This window comes from Toxorhynchites rutilus, chromosome 2, assembly GCF_029784135.1.
Source record: "Toxorhynchites rutilus septentrionalis strain SRP chromosome 2, ASM2978413v1, whole genome shotgun sequence".
NCBI classification, from domain to species: Eukaryota; Metazoa; Arthropoda; class Insecta; order Diptera; family Culicidae; genus Toxorhynchites; species Toxorhynchites rutilus.
In genome coordinates this window covers 262891445-262910075 of record NC_073745.1, presented here as the reverse complement: position 1 = coordinate 262910075, position 18631 = coordinate 262891445, and the positions used below count along the sequence as shown (strand labels likewise).

At 39.0% G+C, this 18631-nt stretch overlaps 2 protein-coding genes across 2 annotated transcripts; one reads left to right on the top strand and one right to left on the bottom strand.

Moving 5' to 3' along the window:
- Positions 1 to 14551: 14551 nt before the first annotated feature.
- On the bottom strand, positions 14552 to 16040 carry LOC129771159 (major royal jelly protein 5-like). Its single transcript, XM_055774567.1, has 3 exons — positions 15595 to 16040; positions 14923 to 15534; positions 14552 to 14732 (listed from the first exon to the last, which is right to left on the bottom strand). The coding sequence occupies exons 1-3, from the start codon at positions 15979 to 15981 to the stop codon at positions 14592 to 14594; spliced, it is 1140 nt and encodes a 379-aa protein (XP_055630542.1). The 5' UTR covers positions 15982 to 16040; the 3' UTR covers positions 14552 to 14591.
- Positions 16041 to 16377: 337 nt separating this feature from the next.
- LOC129771160 (uncharacterized) lies at positions 16378 to 18173 on the top strand. The gene is made up of 3 exons (XM_055774568.1): positions 16378 to 16898; positions 16951 to 17758; positions 17819 to 18173. The coding sequence occupies exons 2-3, from the start codon at positions 16951 to 16953 to the stop codon at positions 18124 to 18126; spliced, it is 1116 nt and encodes a 371-aa protein (XP_055630543.1). The 5' UTR covers positions 16378 to 16898; the 3' UTR covers positions 18127 to 18173.
- The last annotated feature ends 458 nt before the right edge of the window (positions 18174 to 18631 follow it).

Sequence of the window (18631 nt, the reverse complement as noted above, 5' to 3'; positions counted from 1 at the left end):
TTCGCTCGTGCTTGATTGCTCGCTCTCTCTCGATCGCTTAATCGATTCTCTCGGCATGACGGGACAAGGGACATGTATTTACTCTACACTGGTCAGCTCGAGTCCCGTGACCATATTTCCCGAAATCAATTTCTCGAGACTTCTCGCGTTCAAATGGCCAAAACGACGATGCCATAGCTCTAGATTTTTCGGAATCCATCCACATGTCATCATAGAACCACTCGCGCTGCGCTTTTTCGTGTAAAGATCGAGACGGTACAACTTTCCACAACAAGAACCCATCGCGACGGCTTCTGAACCACGATATATCACTACTCGTCCGTTTTTATACGTCACTCTCATTCCCGCATCGTCCACTCTGATCACGGAGAAGAGATTACAACGAGATTCTGGCACAAACAAAACGTTTCTCATGGTGCATTCTATTTCCTTTCCATTTACGTTCGACACAACCTTAACCGTACCGGAATATTTAGCTACTATAGATTCGCCATGTTTCGCGACGGCGATCTCAACCGGACACTTCAATGGGGTCAAGTTCTCGAACAACGATTTGTCATTGACAATGTGATCTGAACATCCCGAGTCTATAAACCACTGTACACGACACTCTTCGAAAAACTTTCTCTTCTCTTCAGCATCACAACTCGCAGCAGCAAAACAAACACCACTCGATCCGGATTCTGCTATGTGTGCATTCGGTTTGTTCTTATCACGATATTTTTCACCACATTTTTCACAGTTTATGTCCCTCTTGCCCACACCCAAAGCACTTGAACTTCTTCTTTTTCTTTTGCTGTTTAGAGCTCGTACCCACAAAACAGCTGAATCGTTTTTCACTGACGGTTCACTATGCATTCCCTTACGCTTCGTTTCCTCGTCCAAAAGACGACACTTTACGAACTCCATGTTCAGGTTTGCCTCCGGCATAGTCTCCAAAGCAGTAACAACAGTGTCAAACGAAGGACCCAACGTGAGCAAAAGATGGCAAATAACGTCTAACTCTTCCATCTCTGCTCCCGTTCCACGGTACTCACGCACCAGCCGATCGAAGCACAGGAAGTGTTCCTGCAGCGTGCCGCCCTCATACCGCAATGCCAACATCCTACGCTTAAGATGCATACGGCTGGCGATACTGAGTCGCTCGAAAACTCTGCTCAGTGCTGTCCAAATCTCCAACGGTGTGCGCTTTCCCTGCACAAACTCCAGCTGGGAATCGTGAATCCGGGAGATGATCAAGGATTTGTATTTCCTTTCTTTCTTCTTCCGTTTTTCGCGTTCTCTCTCCTTACGTTGTTTGATTTCTACCGTGTCGCCAGGTTCCTCCTTCAATGCAGCAATATCGTCGATCTCGGATTCAACGCACTCCATCAGCTCGTGCTCTTCCAACAGCACCTGCATGCGAAACTTCCAACTCACGAAATTAGCACCATCGAACAGCGGCAGGTGAAACTTTTCAACGCAATCTTCTTCGGCCATCTCGACAATCACTTTTTACTATTTACCCGTAAATCGTTTCAAAACGTCCTGGGCCCATAACTTAAAATGATTTCGGATGGGCAAAAGCAGGAGTAAAAACAGAAAAGCACTTTATCTGTTGAACACGTTTTTAATATAATATAAAGTGACCGTTATATATGTGACATTTCATTTGACAAGTTAGAGGATTATGGTGTCAATAAAGCCGGGTTCAGACGGTGCGAGTAAGCATACGAGTCGGTCTAGTCAGTTACTGCAGTGGAGCTACTCACACCGTGTGAACACATCATGCCAGTTAGTGTCATGTGTAATCCGGCGTGCGAGCTACTTCAAAGTTTTTTGAATTTACTTGCACTCGCATCCCTCAAAACGTCAAAAACAGAATTTAGCGTTCGAATCATGGATGCCAAATATAAAGAAATGTCTCTATTTTTAAGATATTTTAAAATATGCGAAGATATTTAAAGACTTGAGAATTATTGGAAAAACAAATAAAACCCTCATAGTTTCTAAATGAAATCGTTGTTATTTCGTTTTGCACGCTGGCGGGGCACGCTTTCTTTTTGAGATAGTTTTCTTGAGAATCTCTAATATAGAATCATTATCAGGCACAATTTTCATTCAAAATTCACTCATAACTTGCAAAAAAAAGTATTGTTCTAAGAAACAGAATACTTACTCGATTTAAAAAAGTACATTTTCATTCATTATTTTAATTTTTGATGAATATTTATTCCAACTGCAAATCTACTATCATTTTCATTTCACAAATTGGTATACGAAGCTGCTGGCAAGGCGAAATAAATAAAATTTAAAAAAATCTTTCAGACTGCCATTTATAGCATCACATACCTCCGGAATTATCTTAGCTATGGATGCTTTCGAGATTCTAAAAAAATATCAATAACAATCTGAACGATATTCCAGAAAAAAGGCACATCAATGTCATTTCTAATTTCACTCTTGCAGGTACAGCATCCCTCATGAGTGTATCTTGGCGTTGTATTTGTGGAGCAATTAAACCCAATAGTTTTTCCACCTGTTCAGGTGTTATTCTCAACACTGCTTTGTAATCTCGGGGATCCTCATCGCAGAGTTCCTTCAATATTGTATTTGTTGTTCCTTTTCTTTGCATCCAATTCCTGGCCCGAATCCCTTTTTTCTTTCTGTTTTTTCGGATAGTACCTTCAGTTCAAAGAAATTCAGCACAAAGTATGTATTTTTAATCACGATCAGCTTCTGTTTCGCTATAAAATTGTGTAATGATACATTCAACTGAAAACCTAAGAAGAAAACTGCCAATAGAGAAATAGATTTCGGATCAATCATCTGACAAATTCGGACCTGATTGCTGTTTCTGACTATTTGATGGACTTTTGAAAAATCGCCTGGCATCCCTGGTAAACCCGTGCCGTCATATCTAGTTTCTCGCCAACAGCTCACACTGTGTGAACGGACAAGGCGAATAAACCAATTGTCAAGCGAGTTCACCGGGTCAGTAGCTGCTCATTGACAAGTCAGCTACTAGCAACGTATAAATGGGCCTTAAGCCGGGTTCAGACGGTGCGAGTAAACATACGAGTCGGTCTAGTCAGTTACTGCAGTGCAGCTACTCACACCGTGTGAACACATCATGCCAGCTAGTGTCATGTGTGATTCGGTGTGCGAGCTACTTCAAAGTTTTTTGAATTTACTCGCACTCGCATCCCTCAAAACGTCAAAAACAGATTTTAGCGCTCGAATCAGGGATGCCAAATCTTGACATTGTCTTTACATTTCTCTATTTTTAAGATATTTGAAAATATGCGAAGATATTTATAGACTTGAAAATTATTGGAAGAACAAATTAAACCCTCATAGTTTCTAAACGGAATCGTTATTATTTAGTTTTGCACGCTGACGGGGCACGTTTTTTAAAAATAGTTTTCTTGGGGATCTAAATATAAAATCATTATCGGGCACGATTTTAATTCAAAATTCACTCAAAACTTGCAAAAAAGTATTGTTCTAAGAAACAGAATACATATTCGATTTAGAAAAAGTAGATTTTCATTCATTATTTTAGTTTTTGAGGCGTATTAATTGCTCCTGCAAATCTACTAACATTTTTATTTCACAAATTGGTATACGAAGCTGCTGTCAAGGCGAAATAAATCAAATTTTGAAAAATCTTTTAGACTGCCATTTGGAGCACCACATACTTTCGGAATTATTTTAGCTATGGATGCTTTCGAGATTTTAAAAAATTTCGACAATAATCTGAACGATATTCCAGAAGAAAGGCACATCATTTCTAGTTTCACTCTTGTAGGTTTAGCATCCTTCATGAGTGTATCTTGGCGTTATATTTGTGGAGCAATTAAATCCAACAGTTTTCTCACTTTTTCAGGTGTTATTCTCAACACTGCTCTGTACTCTCGGAGATCATCATTGTAGAGTTACTTCAATATTGTATTTGTTGCTTCTTTTCTTTGCATCCAATTTCTGGCCCGAATCCTTTTTTCTTTCTGCTTTTTTCGGATAGTACCTTCAGTATAAAATAAATTCAGCACAAAGTATTTTTAAACACGGCCAGCGTGTGTTTCGCTATAAAATTGTGTAATGATAAATTCAACTGAAAACCTAAGATGAAAACTGCCAATAAAGAAGCCGATTTCGGATCAATCATCTGACAAATTCGGACCTGATTGCTGTTTCTGACTATTTGATGGACATTTGAAAAATCGCCTGGCATCTCTGGTAAACCCGTGTCGTGGTATCTGGTTTCTTGTCAGCAGCTCACATTGTGTGAACGGACAAGGCGAGTCAACCATTTGTCAAGCGAGTTCACCGGGTCAGTAGCTGCTCATTGTGAAGTCAGCTACTAGCAACGTATAAATGGGCCTTTAAGCCGGGTTCAGACGGTGCGAGTAAGCATACGAGTCGGTCTAGTCAGTTACTGCAGTGCAGCTACTCACACCGTGTGAACACATCATGCCAGTTATTGTCATGTGTGATCCGGCGTGCGAGCTACTTCAAAGTTTTTTGAATTTACTCGCACTTGCATGCTTCACAACGTCAAAAACAGAATTTAGCGTTCGAATCAGTGATGCCAAATGTAATGAAATGTCTCTATTTTTAAGATATTTGAAAATATGTGAAGATATTTATAGACTTGAAAATTATTGGAAAAACAAATAAAACCCTCATAGTTTCTAAACGAAATAATTGTTATTTCGTTTTGCACGCTGGCGGGGCACGCTTTCTTTTTGAGATAGTTTTCTTGAGAATCTCTAATATAGAATCATTATCAGATCACAACTTACAAAAAAAAGTATTGTTCTAAGAAACAGAATACATATTCGATTTAAAAAAGTACATTTTCATTCATTATTAAAATTTTTGAAGCGTATTTATTGCACCTGCAAATCGACTATCATTTTCATTTCACAAAATAAATAAAATTAAAAAAAAAATCTTTTAGACTACCATTTATAACATCACATCCTTTCGGAATTATCTGAGCTATGGATGTTTTCGAGATTCTAAAAAATATCGACAACAATCCCAACGATATTCCAAAACAAAGGCACATCAATGTCATTTCTAATTTAACTCTTGCAGGTACAGCATCCCTCATGACTGTATCTTGGCGTTGTATTCGTGGAGCAATTAAATCCAACAGTTTTTTCACTTGTTCAGGTGTTATTATCAACACTGCTCTGTAATCACGGGGATCCTCATCGTAGAGTTCCTTCAATATTGTATTTGTTGCTCCTTTTCTTTGCATCTAATTCCTGGCCCGAATCCTTTTCTCTTTCTGCTTTTTCGGATAGTACCTTCAGTTCAAAGAAATTCAGCACAAAGTATGTATTTTTAAACACGATCAGCGTTTGTTTTGCTATAAAATTGTGTGATGATACATTCAACTGAAAACCTAAGATGAAAACTGCCAATAAAGAAGTCGATTTTGGACCAATCATTTGACAAATTCGGACCTGATTGCTGTTTCTGACTATTTGATGGACATTTGAAAAGTCGCCTGGCATCCCTGGTAAACCCGTGCCGTAGTATCTAGTTTCTCGCCAGCAGCTCACACTGTGTGAACGGACAAGGCGAGTCAACCAATTGTCAAGCGAGTCCACCGGGTCAGTAGCTGCTCATTGTCAAGTCAGCTACTAGCAACGTATAAATGGGCCTTTAACGAAGATAATGTAAAGGTGTGGCAGTTAGGTTGCCAGGGTTGCCATTCTAACAACTTCTTCCAGTCCCGGTTTCGATGGCTCCATCAGCTGGAAACGATTCATCGATCGTTATGCTAGGTTCTGTTATTGGAACCTGGTCAGAATGTGTCTCTTCGACGATCACGGATGTAGAAGGTTCACCGAGTCCAAAAATGTGTCCTAAAATGTTGAATGAGGGTATGTAAAATATCATAATATATTTAAAGATAAATCAATACTATACCGTCATTATTTACCGTTCTTTCTAAAGAAAGAAGACGGATCATGCTTTCCTCTACATCATTGAATGTATGGAGGGTATTAGGACCACCTCCAGTGGCCGTTATCTCTTTTTTGTTGTGCTGCATTTTTTTTTTAATTTGCAATTTTTTGTCGGTCCAAACCTGAAAGTTGAAAACAGAACATTTATTATCAATTGGTAGTCCAAAAAACAAACTCACTTTTTGCCATGCAGCAACGGTGCTTGTGGGAGGACCCAAACTATCCAGGGAATCCTTTATGGTCTTCCATAAAGCATTTACTGATTCCCTGGAGATAAATTTACAACCTCTGGCCACACCGGGATTCTGTTCCATGATGGCCAGAAGGTGAGCGAATTGTTGTCTGTTTGTTTTCTGATGCCTAAAATACGACAAAAATATTATTTACTAAAATACAAGAATAAAAAAAACATTTGCACTTACTCAATTTTGCGTATTTTAATTCCACTTCTCAAAATACAAGTAAAAACAATACACAAGTTATTCGCGTTAACGGCATTGAGCTTACGAATTTGGGGAGCATGCATGACAACATGATTTTGCAGAAGGAATGAACACACTTTGGAATAAAAATTATGAATGAAAATTATTTTTCCAACTTCAAATTGGTACCTATGTAAATGAAAATCACTTTTGCCTGCAAGTGGTCAAAACAAAAATTATATCTAAAGATAAGTTTATATTATAACGGTAAATTTTGGTAAAAAAAATCTGAAAAATTCATAGAAAATTGTTTAAATTAGAATCAGAGCAACGTACTTCAAGTAATTAAGTAACGCCGAGAAAAAACAGGAAGTGGGTTATATCTATGGTATAACCGCAAGGGTGACGTAGGACTATCGTTGATTTAGAGATCACTTGTTTGAAGTTGAATCTAAATCCATTCTGAATGAATGAATAAATGAAATATTTGGGGGACTTCGAAAACGAGAGCGTTACGTTGGAGGCACAAGGTTTTATGCATCCAATATAGGATACGAAAAACCTTGTTCTGTAGAATAATCTTCAGAAGCTAACCTGCTAACTGTACTTGATTGACAAATCACAAACCCAAATGTATTATATGGATATTTTATGGATAGAAAACATTAAAATAAACTCTTTCGCTTGAATGTAATTTTCAATTCCAAGGGGAACTGGCAGATTATTTTCCAGCAACGATTAGATATTTCCACATTTTCCTAGATACTGGAAGCCCACCAGTGGTTAATACTAACTCGATAACCACCTGTTAATAGCACTTGATTGAAACATATTTGGTCACAGTGTTACATGGATAGAAAACATTAAAATAAACTCTTTCACATGAATGTATTTTTAAATTCCCAGAGGAACTGGCAGATTATTTTCAGTAACGATTAGATATTTCCACATTTTCCTCGATACTGGAAGCCCACCAGTGGTTAATACTAACTCGATAACCACCTGTTAATAGTACTTGATTGAAAAATATTTGGTCACAGTGTTACATGGATAGAAAACATTCAAATACACTCTTTCACATGAATGTATTTTTAAATTCCCAGAGGAACTGGCAGATTATTTTCCAGCAATGATTAGATCTTTCCGGAACTTTCTCGATGCTGAATGGCATCCAAACGGAAAGAATTCTGCGCGTGTATGTGTCGATCCTTCGCCGTCCACCTCCTCCAGCACGTTAGGCAACGATGTTGTCTTGTCGATGTCCTCACGAAAAATGAATCGGCCTGATTCTACGCGGCGTGTGAGGTGAGATGACAATTGTCACATCACCATCACGCAGTTTTCCTCACTCTATTCCTACAGTCGTATCGGATGCCGTGAGAGGTTCATTTTATGTATGTGAGAGGATGAACAGCAAGTGACAAGGCGTTCATTCTGCTGGTTGCCAAATCTGATCAGAGATGCCACATTCGCACATATGTTCACGAATTTGCAGACATTTAACTTTTGTCACAACCTTTTATTCCTGCTGCAGGCTGTTTAAAATAGTGACAAAACATTATTGATTCCATATGATAAACAAAGCTGCCCAGTATGTCAGACATTAGCACATATTTACAAATATTTCTGATTTTTATCGCATATATTTGAGAAAATAACATCTGGCATCCTAGAATATCATTTGTTTCGCTCAGAGAGGTCAGACATTTGTTTTGCTGCAGTCAGTACCGTATCTATAGATCTGATTTAACTTGGCCTGTTGTTAGCATAAAAACTTCGTTGTGTATCAGGACATTCTGCCGAATTTGCAGGCATTTGATTTAGATTTAGTAAAGCGGTTGATTGCATCCTGTAAAGTTTAGCATTTTTGTTTGTTTTGGTCGTAGTTGCTGCTGCTCTCTGCGCTCTCAGTGTTAAATTGTTGCTCTGGCCCCGGCTCCGGCATATACCACGGCTTCTGAAATGGATATGCAGTTCGGTGACGATGACTCGCTGCTAGATAGATGAAACACACGATCCATGTGATAGATATATTTTAGAGAAAATAAATAGATTTCATGAAATGGAATTAATTCCGGTGTGCTTATTTGTCCAGTTGAGGGATAACAGATTCACTACTTCTTTCACAAAAAAATCAATTTGTCTTTCGCACTGTAAAAATTGAAGATAAATTGAATATATTGATACATACAATACCATTACTATCGATTCTATACGACACAAAAAGACACTTATTATTCCTCTTCCATTATTCATTTGTTTTTATGCGCTGTCGACACCTCAAGACATGTTGACGATTGTCACCTAGAAATCCTAGTTCATGTGACAATCGTCACGTATATTTCAAAGCGGGAATAAGGTGAGAGTTCATTCAAGTGAGATTTCTCACAGCAAACGCCTGGTGGAATCGCGTGACATAAGTGACAATTGTCATCTCACCTCACACGCCTCGCAAAATCAGGCCGAATGTGTCTCACCTCCAGAATATCGCTTAAGTATGCTTTTTGTGCGTGATTGAATCGAGAGAAGGTGTGGTTTACGATGGCAATTTGGAAGGCAAACTAGAGGGGAATGAACTCTCTGAGCTCGAAACTTTCGGCGACTGAGCAATAATCGATTGCCTGCGCATACAATATTGGATACGGAAATATCCTACTGATGGGGAAGAATAATCTTCAGAAGCTATCCTGTTAATTGCGATTGATTGAAAAATCACAAAACCAAATGTATTTGGTCACAGTGTTACATGGATAGAAAACATTCAAATAAACTCTTTCACATGAATGTATTTTTAAATTCTCAGAGGAACTGGCAGATTATTTTCCAGAAATGATTAGATCTTTCCGGAACTTTCTCGATGCTGAATGGCATCCAAACGGAAAGAATTCCGCGCGTGTATGTGTGTGTAGCGATGTCTTCCCGGGGAACCGTTTGTGGCATCACTCTCCTCCTGATGGATTCCCTTCTGGCCTAGGGTGCACAAACAGGCTCTTGGTGACACCGTTCATCCGCTCTTTCATGATAAACGAAGAGCTTCACCACAACAGCGACAACATGCTCCAATCGCTGTTCAATTAGAACTGAGTGGATTTCCGAGCGGCGCTCGCTTATATACCGATTGGTGATTTCAATAGCCTATTTTGAAAGCAAATTTAAGACTATTGAAACAAGTTTTTGGATCAAAAAGTAACAAGTATAAAACGCGTAGACATGTTATCTTTCGAATGAAGTGTTTATCATACAATTTCGTTCAGTTGTTTAGGAGCTATTACCGCTCAAAATCTCGGTCTCCGGCGTAACGGTTTCGTTTTCGAAACTTTGATTTTACACCCCGGTATAGAAATGAAAGACGTAGTCCTACGTCAAAATATTCATACAAATTTTAGCAATTTAAAACTGCCTTCGGGCCGGCTAAACTGATAGAGAATAGTTTGACTCATACAAACTAATGTCATATCCAGATGTCGACACCGTACCGCCGTCATCGCGAATCGCTCTTTTTACCCTGACAAAAGAGTGTGGTGGAAACCAGAATAAGCCCGGATGGTCAAAATATTATCGACTCGTGTCTAGTCATATAATCAGAACCCCCTTCATTTATTTACAGTGATGCTACACCTCATGAACAGATTGGATTTTATTCACAACATTGTTCGCCAATGAACCCGGTCCCTAGCTACATTTTTCCAACTCCTGGACAGCAGGTGCGAATCGATGCGGTCGGGAGGCAATCATAAATCCATTGTGACGTGCGCTGTGTGGCAAGTGGCACCGTCTTATCGAAATCACATATCATTGCTGGTAATATCTTCCAATTCTGGTCAAAAATAGTCTTCCAGTATGCCGCGATAGCGCTCTCCATTGACGGTAATATGACACTCTAAAAGCTCGGTTGCGAGGCCACCTTACCAACTGCTTTGTGGTTCTTCAACTGGTCATTGGTCTCCTTCATCTTCAACTGGTTATTGGCCATCTTCATCCATCGTAGGAAGTGGTATATGGTCTTGGTCTCCTTTGTGCGCCCTGTTCAGGTGTTCATCGGAGTGCTGTCTCCACCCTTCGATCATCACGCGTTCGTCAAGATGTATCCTTTCTTGTTTCTGCACCTTTCGACCCGCGAAATATAGCCTCAGTTTCTTGAAGAATTTCCGCGATTGTCGAAAACGATAAAGTGGCTCCATCTCCTCACCAGTGACGTCGATTATGGGGTGCGGGGTGTACACGATTTTACAGGTGCAGAAACACCCCTACATTAACAAATACTTCACCTTTCAGTATACTTCATATACCGATATTAAAGAGGGTGCAACCAAACACTTTCGCCAAGGGTGCAAGGGTGCATACCCGATGGCGGTCTCTGCTGTGCTGCTAATTGCTGCTTTCAAAGTGTTCCAGCATTCATCCAGGACAGCACCATTCAGTTTGTCTACCGTCGGTAACGCAGCTCTAAGACGCTGCGAGTATGTTGCAGCAACGATCGATCAAAACGTGGTCAATTTGTGTTTATTTTTGCTGAGGTGATCTCCAGGTGTAGTGATTAGAGGTGGGCAAAACGATTCACTTTAATGAACCGTTCAGTGACCAACCGTCCACTTATGTGAACTAGTTCTTTTGAGCAGTTCACTCACTCTTTTGTACAGTGGAGGGATATGCAAGTATAAAAAGTGTGGGATGTTATGTAAGACTGTTCATTCATAAAATGCCGTTTTTATCATTATTCGTCCGATATTGGTTAGAAATAAGTTAGCACAATAGAAAATCAAACTTTGATTTTGTTTGAGTCGTTATTCATTATTTTCAGCATAAACTAGCATTGTGCTGCTTTGCTCACGATGTATTGCAATAAATGCTATAGCAAAACTGTACCCAAACCGCGAACGTCCATCTCAAAATTATCGAGCACAATATGATATAATATAAAACAAGACTGTTTGAATCTTTCCGCTTTCAACTATATTTTCTAAGTGAGGTAGATTTGCATATCAACTTGCTGAAATATTTACCGTGAACTCCAAAATATGAAATTAAAATTTTATTTAATTTAAAACCATCGTATCCTGAAATTTTGCCTTTATTTATGAAAGCGACAATACCGACATATTATTTTTGTTATTTCATGGGGCTATTGTTTGTTTCCATTTGTTATTTTAAGAACTATTTACCTTGCAGCACCATTCATCTATCACTCGTTCGTTTTCTTTCCTCTTATGTACCGCTTACCGTACACAGTTCGTTCTGAACTGCATGCACAGTTAAGCCAGCGGTCAGTTCGTTCTGAACTGCATACACGGTTCATTCGGCGGTCATCGCACACAGTTCGTTCTGAACTGTATATACAGTTCAGTCTGAACTGCATACGCAATTCGTTCTGAACTGTATACACAGTTCAGTCAGCGGTCAGTTCGTTCTGAACTGTATTATCAGTTCATCGTTCACTGTACACAGTTCGTTCTGAACTGGGTATACAGTTCATATGAACTGTTGCCCAGCAAAAAAGAACGGCAGTTCGTTCACTCTTTTTGTTGAACTAGTTCTTTTGATCAGTTCATGAAAGGTTTGTCCATCTTTAGTAGTGATGTTGGAGGCTGTGCTGGAAGAAGGTGCTACGTATGGCCATGCTCTTGGAGGCTGCGAAATCCATAAGTCCTAGGCTGTTTTCGTTGGTTCGCGGATCTAGTCCGATTGTCCTTTCTCGAGTTTCTAAGTGAGTTTTTCTATGCGTTTCATTTCTACGGATGGCTTGCAGGGCCTGCACCAACCCTCTGTCTCGCCGGAAGACCATCGTGCACAGGTCTGTCCCACGCTGGCTCGAGGACAGTTATCAGCTGCCCCAGATATGATGAACAGACGCTGTTTTGAGCCGCACCACTATGGTGAACAGACGCTCGGATAGTCCCCCTTCCCTGTCAGCATACGATCAAGATCGCACCGAGGTTGGTTACCCGATCTTGGTTACTCTTACCCCAGTCGGTACTGCGGAAGAAGGGACTGGACAAGAAGCTAAGGAACACGAGAGGGATCTTTTTTATGCCTGCAGGTACGCGAAGTATCGATGCTACGCTTAGCCCAGTCGTTTTCCAATCAAAAAGCTCGCTTTAAGGTGAAGGTGGAAGCTAGCCACAAATGGCTGCCACAATGGCGCTCATTTCTTTCATATCCGTCCCTCACCCCTCGCCCGAAAATCAATAACTGCGCGAAACTATGTGAAGAAAATTATAGTTTTCGCACACTTCCCATGAAGTAATATCAACCAAAATCTAATCGATTACTCACAAGATATTAAATTTTCATCTGCTGTCGCACTGTATAGTGAAAAACGTCGGAAAACTCGAGCAAGTGCTCTGAAAGTTAAATTTTCATTTTTCAATCTTCGGCAATGGTTTTGTTTGTATTGGTGAAAGCATCGTTATTTTTTCGACACTGATGCCAGACAACATTATCGAAACAGCTATCAAAACCACTCAATAAAATGTTATTCCTGAGTCATAGCCTTTCATGTCATGAAAATCAATAGAATAAAATAGTGTTGATATCAATACAATCATTATTTTTACGTTGATTGGGTCTATAATGTAAGTTTTAGCAACTTTAACATTGGGTAAGAAAATTGTATTGCAGAGCTCGGAACACTGCCACGGCTGCCTATGCTTTCAAAAACAATAAACGGAAAAGTATTACATTCAATCAAAATGTCTCAGCCAACGAAGAGAAGGGTTAAGGATCTCCAACGTGAATATGTGAAAACAATACGACCAACGAAGGAAAATATTGAGGAATTATCAGCATCGAGTTACTATGCGGTAGAACTTGTTAATATCAAAAGAGCCCCAATTCGCATGTGTCATAAATTTGTTCATGTTACGCTCGCGTATAATCAGAATTTTACTTCATATGCAGAAATACCCCTTCTATATATTTATGTTTGCAATTGGCTTGGTTCATCGGAACATATCGTTCATACATTTAACTTCAGTATTGAATTGTTTTTTTTTCAAATGTATTCAAAGACTCGTGTCAATGAAGCGCCACACAGTCTGATAAGTGAATTGATCTATTTACATGTGCTTTGCTCTTCTCTCACAAACACTATTACCCCATTTTTACACGTGGTTTTACCTATACTACTACAATGGCTAGCTTCCACCTTCACCTTAAGGTGAAAGAAAAAAAAAAATTCTTTTGCGCCGTTCAATTAACATTTCGGACATGCAAAATCGTTGTCTCATCACTCGCTTTCAATTCGTTTGAAACATAAATTCTTCACTTTTAGATGTATCCTGCGGCTTTTTTTTTTCTTTAGAAATAAAAATTAGGGGGTGGAGATAGAAACATTTATTGCACCTTGAAACCTCCATATGCCTAGGTGCCTCCATATTTATTGCACCCTAAAACCTCCACATGCCAAATTTGGTTTCATTTGCTTGATTAATTCTCGAGAAGTGCAGAAATTTGTGTTTCATTTGTATGGCAATTCTCGAGTAATGCAGAAAAATTACAGAACATTGAAATGGAACAAGGACTCTCAAACTGGCTCAATTCACATCAAACAAACCGTGAACAAATTCCAAATCCAGTAAAAACCACTTTGGGAGTCCCGTCTTGGTTCCCTTCTTTTCATTTGATACAGTAATGACATCACCTTCATTCTTAATCGTATCAATGTAATTGTGTATGCCTCCAAGTTGTCATTTTCGCAGAAATTAGAAATGAAAGAGACATCGAAACATTCCAAACCGAAATACATGTATTCGATACTTGGTGTGATAAATCTAAAACTGAATGTAAAAAAATCAATCAAATGTAGAAAAATGTGGAATAGTTAGAGATCTAGGCGTTGTCCTGAACTATAAACTCACATTCATAGAACACTACAACTCAGTAAAAAGTATCTGAATTATCGTCTCATCTGATTTCTATGTTTGATCGTGATATCGTCAACTAAGTCTAACTAAGTCAACTAAGAACACGCAATTTGTTTCTAACGAAATTATCTAGAACAAACCAATAAATAAATGAAATAAGTTGTGATAAATGCTGCCTTGTTGTAAATAATATTTGAATGGTATACTTTTTCAACAGTATCCATGAATAAACAGTTTACCCTTCGTTCGATTATATTTTTCGAAAAAGTCACCTTTTCCTTGGCCATCGAAATAATTCGTAACATTAATTTGTTTTATTCTATTAAAACTTGTTTTAATTCTGTTCAGAAGCAATCATCGTCACACTCTTTACTGATGAATTTCAATCTAGCGGATGCTCCACCAGCTCCACACGTATCGTTAAGATAGTCGGCTATGTTTGAAGACAATGAATATAGTAGTCCATCATGACCGCCAGGCGCGACCTGTAAAATGAGAGAATCAGTTAAATTGAACATGAATAAGAATAGAAACACCAACACCAAGTGATTTGCAATTGTCATTAATTAAAAATAATGAATTACAAATTCATTATTCTTGCAATGAATTGTTGGTTTCGAATTTTGCAGATTATATTTCGATTGATGTGAATGTAAAATTGATAACAATACTCACGTGTGTACTAAGCCGACATTCGTCCGAATTCTGCACTTGTTCAAAGTTACATTCTCTGTATGGCTGGTCGGTATCCCATAGATATAGTTCACTTTCGCTTCTGTATCGTAAGACGACATTTTTCCCACCATCCGTCCCAAGTAGAACGGAGTGTTTATTTTTATTACCAAGCTCAACAATGGCACTAGTTCCGCGACCAGTTCGTAAATATTCCGATTTGATCGAGTACACTTTTTGACCACAAAGATAGGAGAAGATTACTGTGTTTTGGTTCATCGACCTTCGCACCAGCAACAGATAAAGTACATCCGACTCGCCACATCCGGCTGCAATAGCACGTGGTAGAACGACTCGATAACTTTTACTGTTTTGAATGTCTAGCACAATAATTGCACCCTCAGCGTCTGCGATGTACACATAAGGATTTCCGCTAGGTGAATAATCGGTAACGATATGCTGTAATCTTGAAGTTGGCTTTACAATGTCACTCAAGTCCACAATTTTGATAGTTTTGTCCTTTTCAAGGGAAAATGCTACCACTTTCGGCGAACATCGCTTAATTGGCTGCTGTAAATAGTTGGTTATTCCGTTGTCCAACACCCAGAGGTTGTTCTGTTGTGAATGCGCAAATTATACATACAATATTTTCAGAGAAATCCTTGTTTTTATTACCTTTATGTCGATATAGGCATCGACCACAGATTGGAAAGAATTGCAGTTCCCTTCCTCCTGGTACTGCCAACAAGGATACGGCTTGATATGCGTATAGCAATTGGGTTTCTTCAAATCGAATACCCCAAATGTAATCGGAATACCGCTGCGCAAACGCGGTAACACTATCAAAGCACGATCACTTTGGTGATCGATTTGAAATCGCAGTGGTATGATATTGCAAGGCTTGTACCTCTCCGTTGTAACAAATATGTTCTTTGTTGCATCACATGGAAAGTCAATGGAGTTTCCGTTTATTCGGTAGATTTTGTCCGCATAATCGCATGGTTTTATTTCAGCTCCACAGTACCACATTGCTAGGCTCCACGTTAATATTCGTAACCACATTGCGTACAAATCACCATGCGGCGCTAGGCTTATTTGTCACTACACAAGTAAAAGTAAATCATCAAGACTGGGCATTCATATATGGATTGCGTTAGATTTATAAGCTTACTGCACACGCTTGTTTTCATCATGTTTGGATGTTTATTGTTGAATTGTTAAGATAAATATTTAGACCCTATGTCCAAACATTGTTTTTTGTTCTTAATGAATGCAGAGTTGAAGAAAATACGAGAAAATGACCTTAACAATGAATTTGCATCTTTGAGGACTTTTGAAATATGATCATTTCCTCATAATAACAAAGTTGCTGTAATATTATGAATTTATTAGAAAAAATCTCAAATTATTCATTGAATAAATAAATTGAATATAGAATTAAATGAAAATAAATTGTTACGTAATCCCCTGTGACAATAGATCTGTATCTGGAAAGGGATATTGCAAGACATTGGTATAGTACTGTAATTGTTTCAAATAACCAAATATAGTGGATCTCAATAGTGGATCAATAGTAGATAAATGGAATAAATATTAATGTAATAAATTTTACTCAAAATCTAATTCATCTACTAAGTTTGTTGTAAAAGACGCACATGCACGTGCTTTGAGCTTTGATGCTTTTAATCAGAACGTTTTGATCCACAAACTGTTGTGAAAACATTTCCGCCACATGGAGCGAATGCCATGACGTTTCCGACTTGCTCTCGAAAACAAACTCACAATCGCATTCATTCTGTACATGTTTCGGCATTGAAATATACCCAAAACACAAAACAAGGCACTGTGACGCTTCCATTGACTTGTGCCAAGTTTAATATAGTTCTATCCAAAGCTTATAAAAGGCCTAGATAACCACAAATTCAAAATTAGTTAGGTATCTGATACTCTACCAACCGGATCCATGTAGTATTTGAGAAGTACGAACATACATATTTTTTCCCAACTATCTCACCAATCCATTGCTTGCAGATGCAAAGTGGTTTTTTAGTGCTGTTGGCTGTGGCCGCACTCACAACGGAAGCCGTTGCTTATTCGAACAATTCGAATGCCATTTACACATGGGAGGGTGGACGCATCGATTGGCCATGTCCGACGACGAAACGGCTAGTGGTAGCAGCTGGAAAGTATACCCCACGGGATTTGATTGCCATTCGCTGTCAGCGAGTCGAGGGGAAAACGCTGTGCGCCTTCCCGCGGTATAAGAACAGTATTCCGATAACACTGAGTCAAATCTACGCTACCAAGAAGGGATGTGATGTGAAATTTGAACCTTTTCCGTGCTGGGCTGAACAAGAAGAAGGCAACTGCAACGCGCTCCAGTCGGTCATAGATATTTTCAGTGTTGGCGAGTTTGTGTGGGTTCTGGACAGTGGAATTATTCAGGCACTCAAAAGTCCCATTCAACAGTGTCCACCGAAAATCGTGGTATATGGAGGAAAAGATGGTAAAAAATTGAAGATGATCAATTTGGGCCGTTTTGTAACAGACAAATCAAGACTTCAGTACCTACAAATCGAGTGTTTAAAGGGTGGTCGTTGCTATGTGTACATAAGCGACGCGGGAAATAATGCGATAATCGTATACGACGTATATGGTGGCCGTGGATACAGAGTTGTACTTCCCAAAGCCGTGTATCAGGGATCTCGAGACGTTTTGTATATTTTTCTGTCGTTCCATAAAGAGGGAACGAAACTTTATTTCAGTTATCTCAGTGGACGAAGATTATTTGCTATTAGTACAGAGCATCTTCGTAAAGGTCATGGAGGTAGCATAATCGGTAAGATACAACAATTTTTGCATCCAGTAATTTCATTTACTACATTCCATTCTACGCTAGATGTTGGCGAAAAACCTAATATACCTATTTTCATCGGAACGGACGCTGGGACTGGAGTATTTTTCCGCGAAGAAGGCGATTCTGACGTATACTATTGGAACACGAATCACTGCTATAAGAAGTCAAATTTCAAATTAGTGTACAAGAGTAATGGCGGTTTGTACGCTACCCATGTGTTTGCTGATTTCAAGATTAATCGATTACTAGTGTTGGAGAATGACTTTCCTAGTTATGTGAAAGATCACGCCGGTTGTGGGACTTTACATCAAATCTCCATCCTAGATGGATCGTACAAATGTGAGGTGTGAAAAGTGTATATTGGTTATGGACAGCGAATACAAGTGATAATTGTAGGTTTAGCTTTAGTGTATTTATTACAATATACATTAAAACTATGCTAAAGAGTTTATTATTTGCCTCATCTCGTTTTCATATTATTGTGCGTTCTTGGAAATTCGATATTTTGAACAGCTGAACCGATTCCTGATCTCTCACCAGCAAATAAAAGCCGTTGAGCCCCGCACAATTATTTTTGTGCTTCCACTCAACCCGCATCAAGGAAGCGAGAAAGTGCATGAAGTGGGCCTTTTGTACAATATCAGAATCAGTCCCAGCTTCCGAAGATCATTTTTGGATAATCAGATACACTACTAAAATGAGTCACACTTTGTAACACATCGGAGAACAATCCATATGTTACTTATTTTCTAACTTTGTAACAACTATCGGTCCCAGTGACCCACAGTCTCCTAAAAAAGTTCATTGTCAGTCCACGGGTTCCCGGAAAGTTCAGTGTTAGTGCCAAAGGATCGA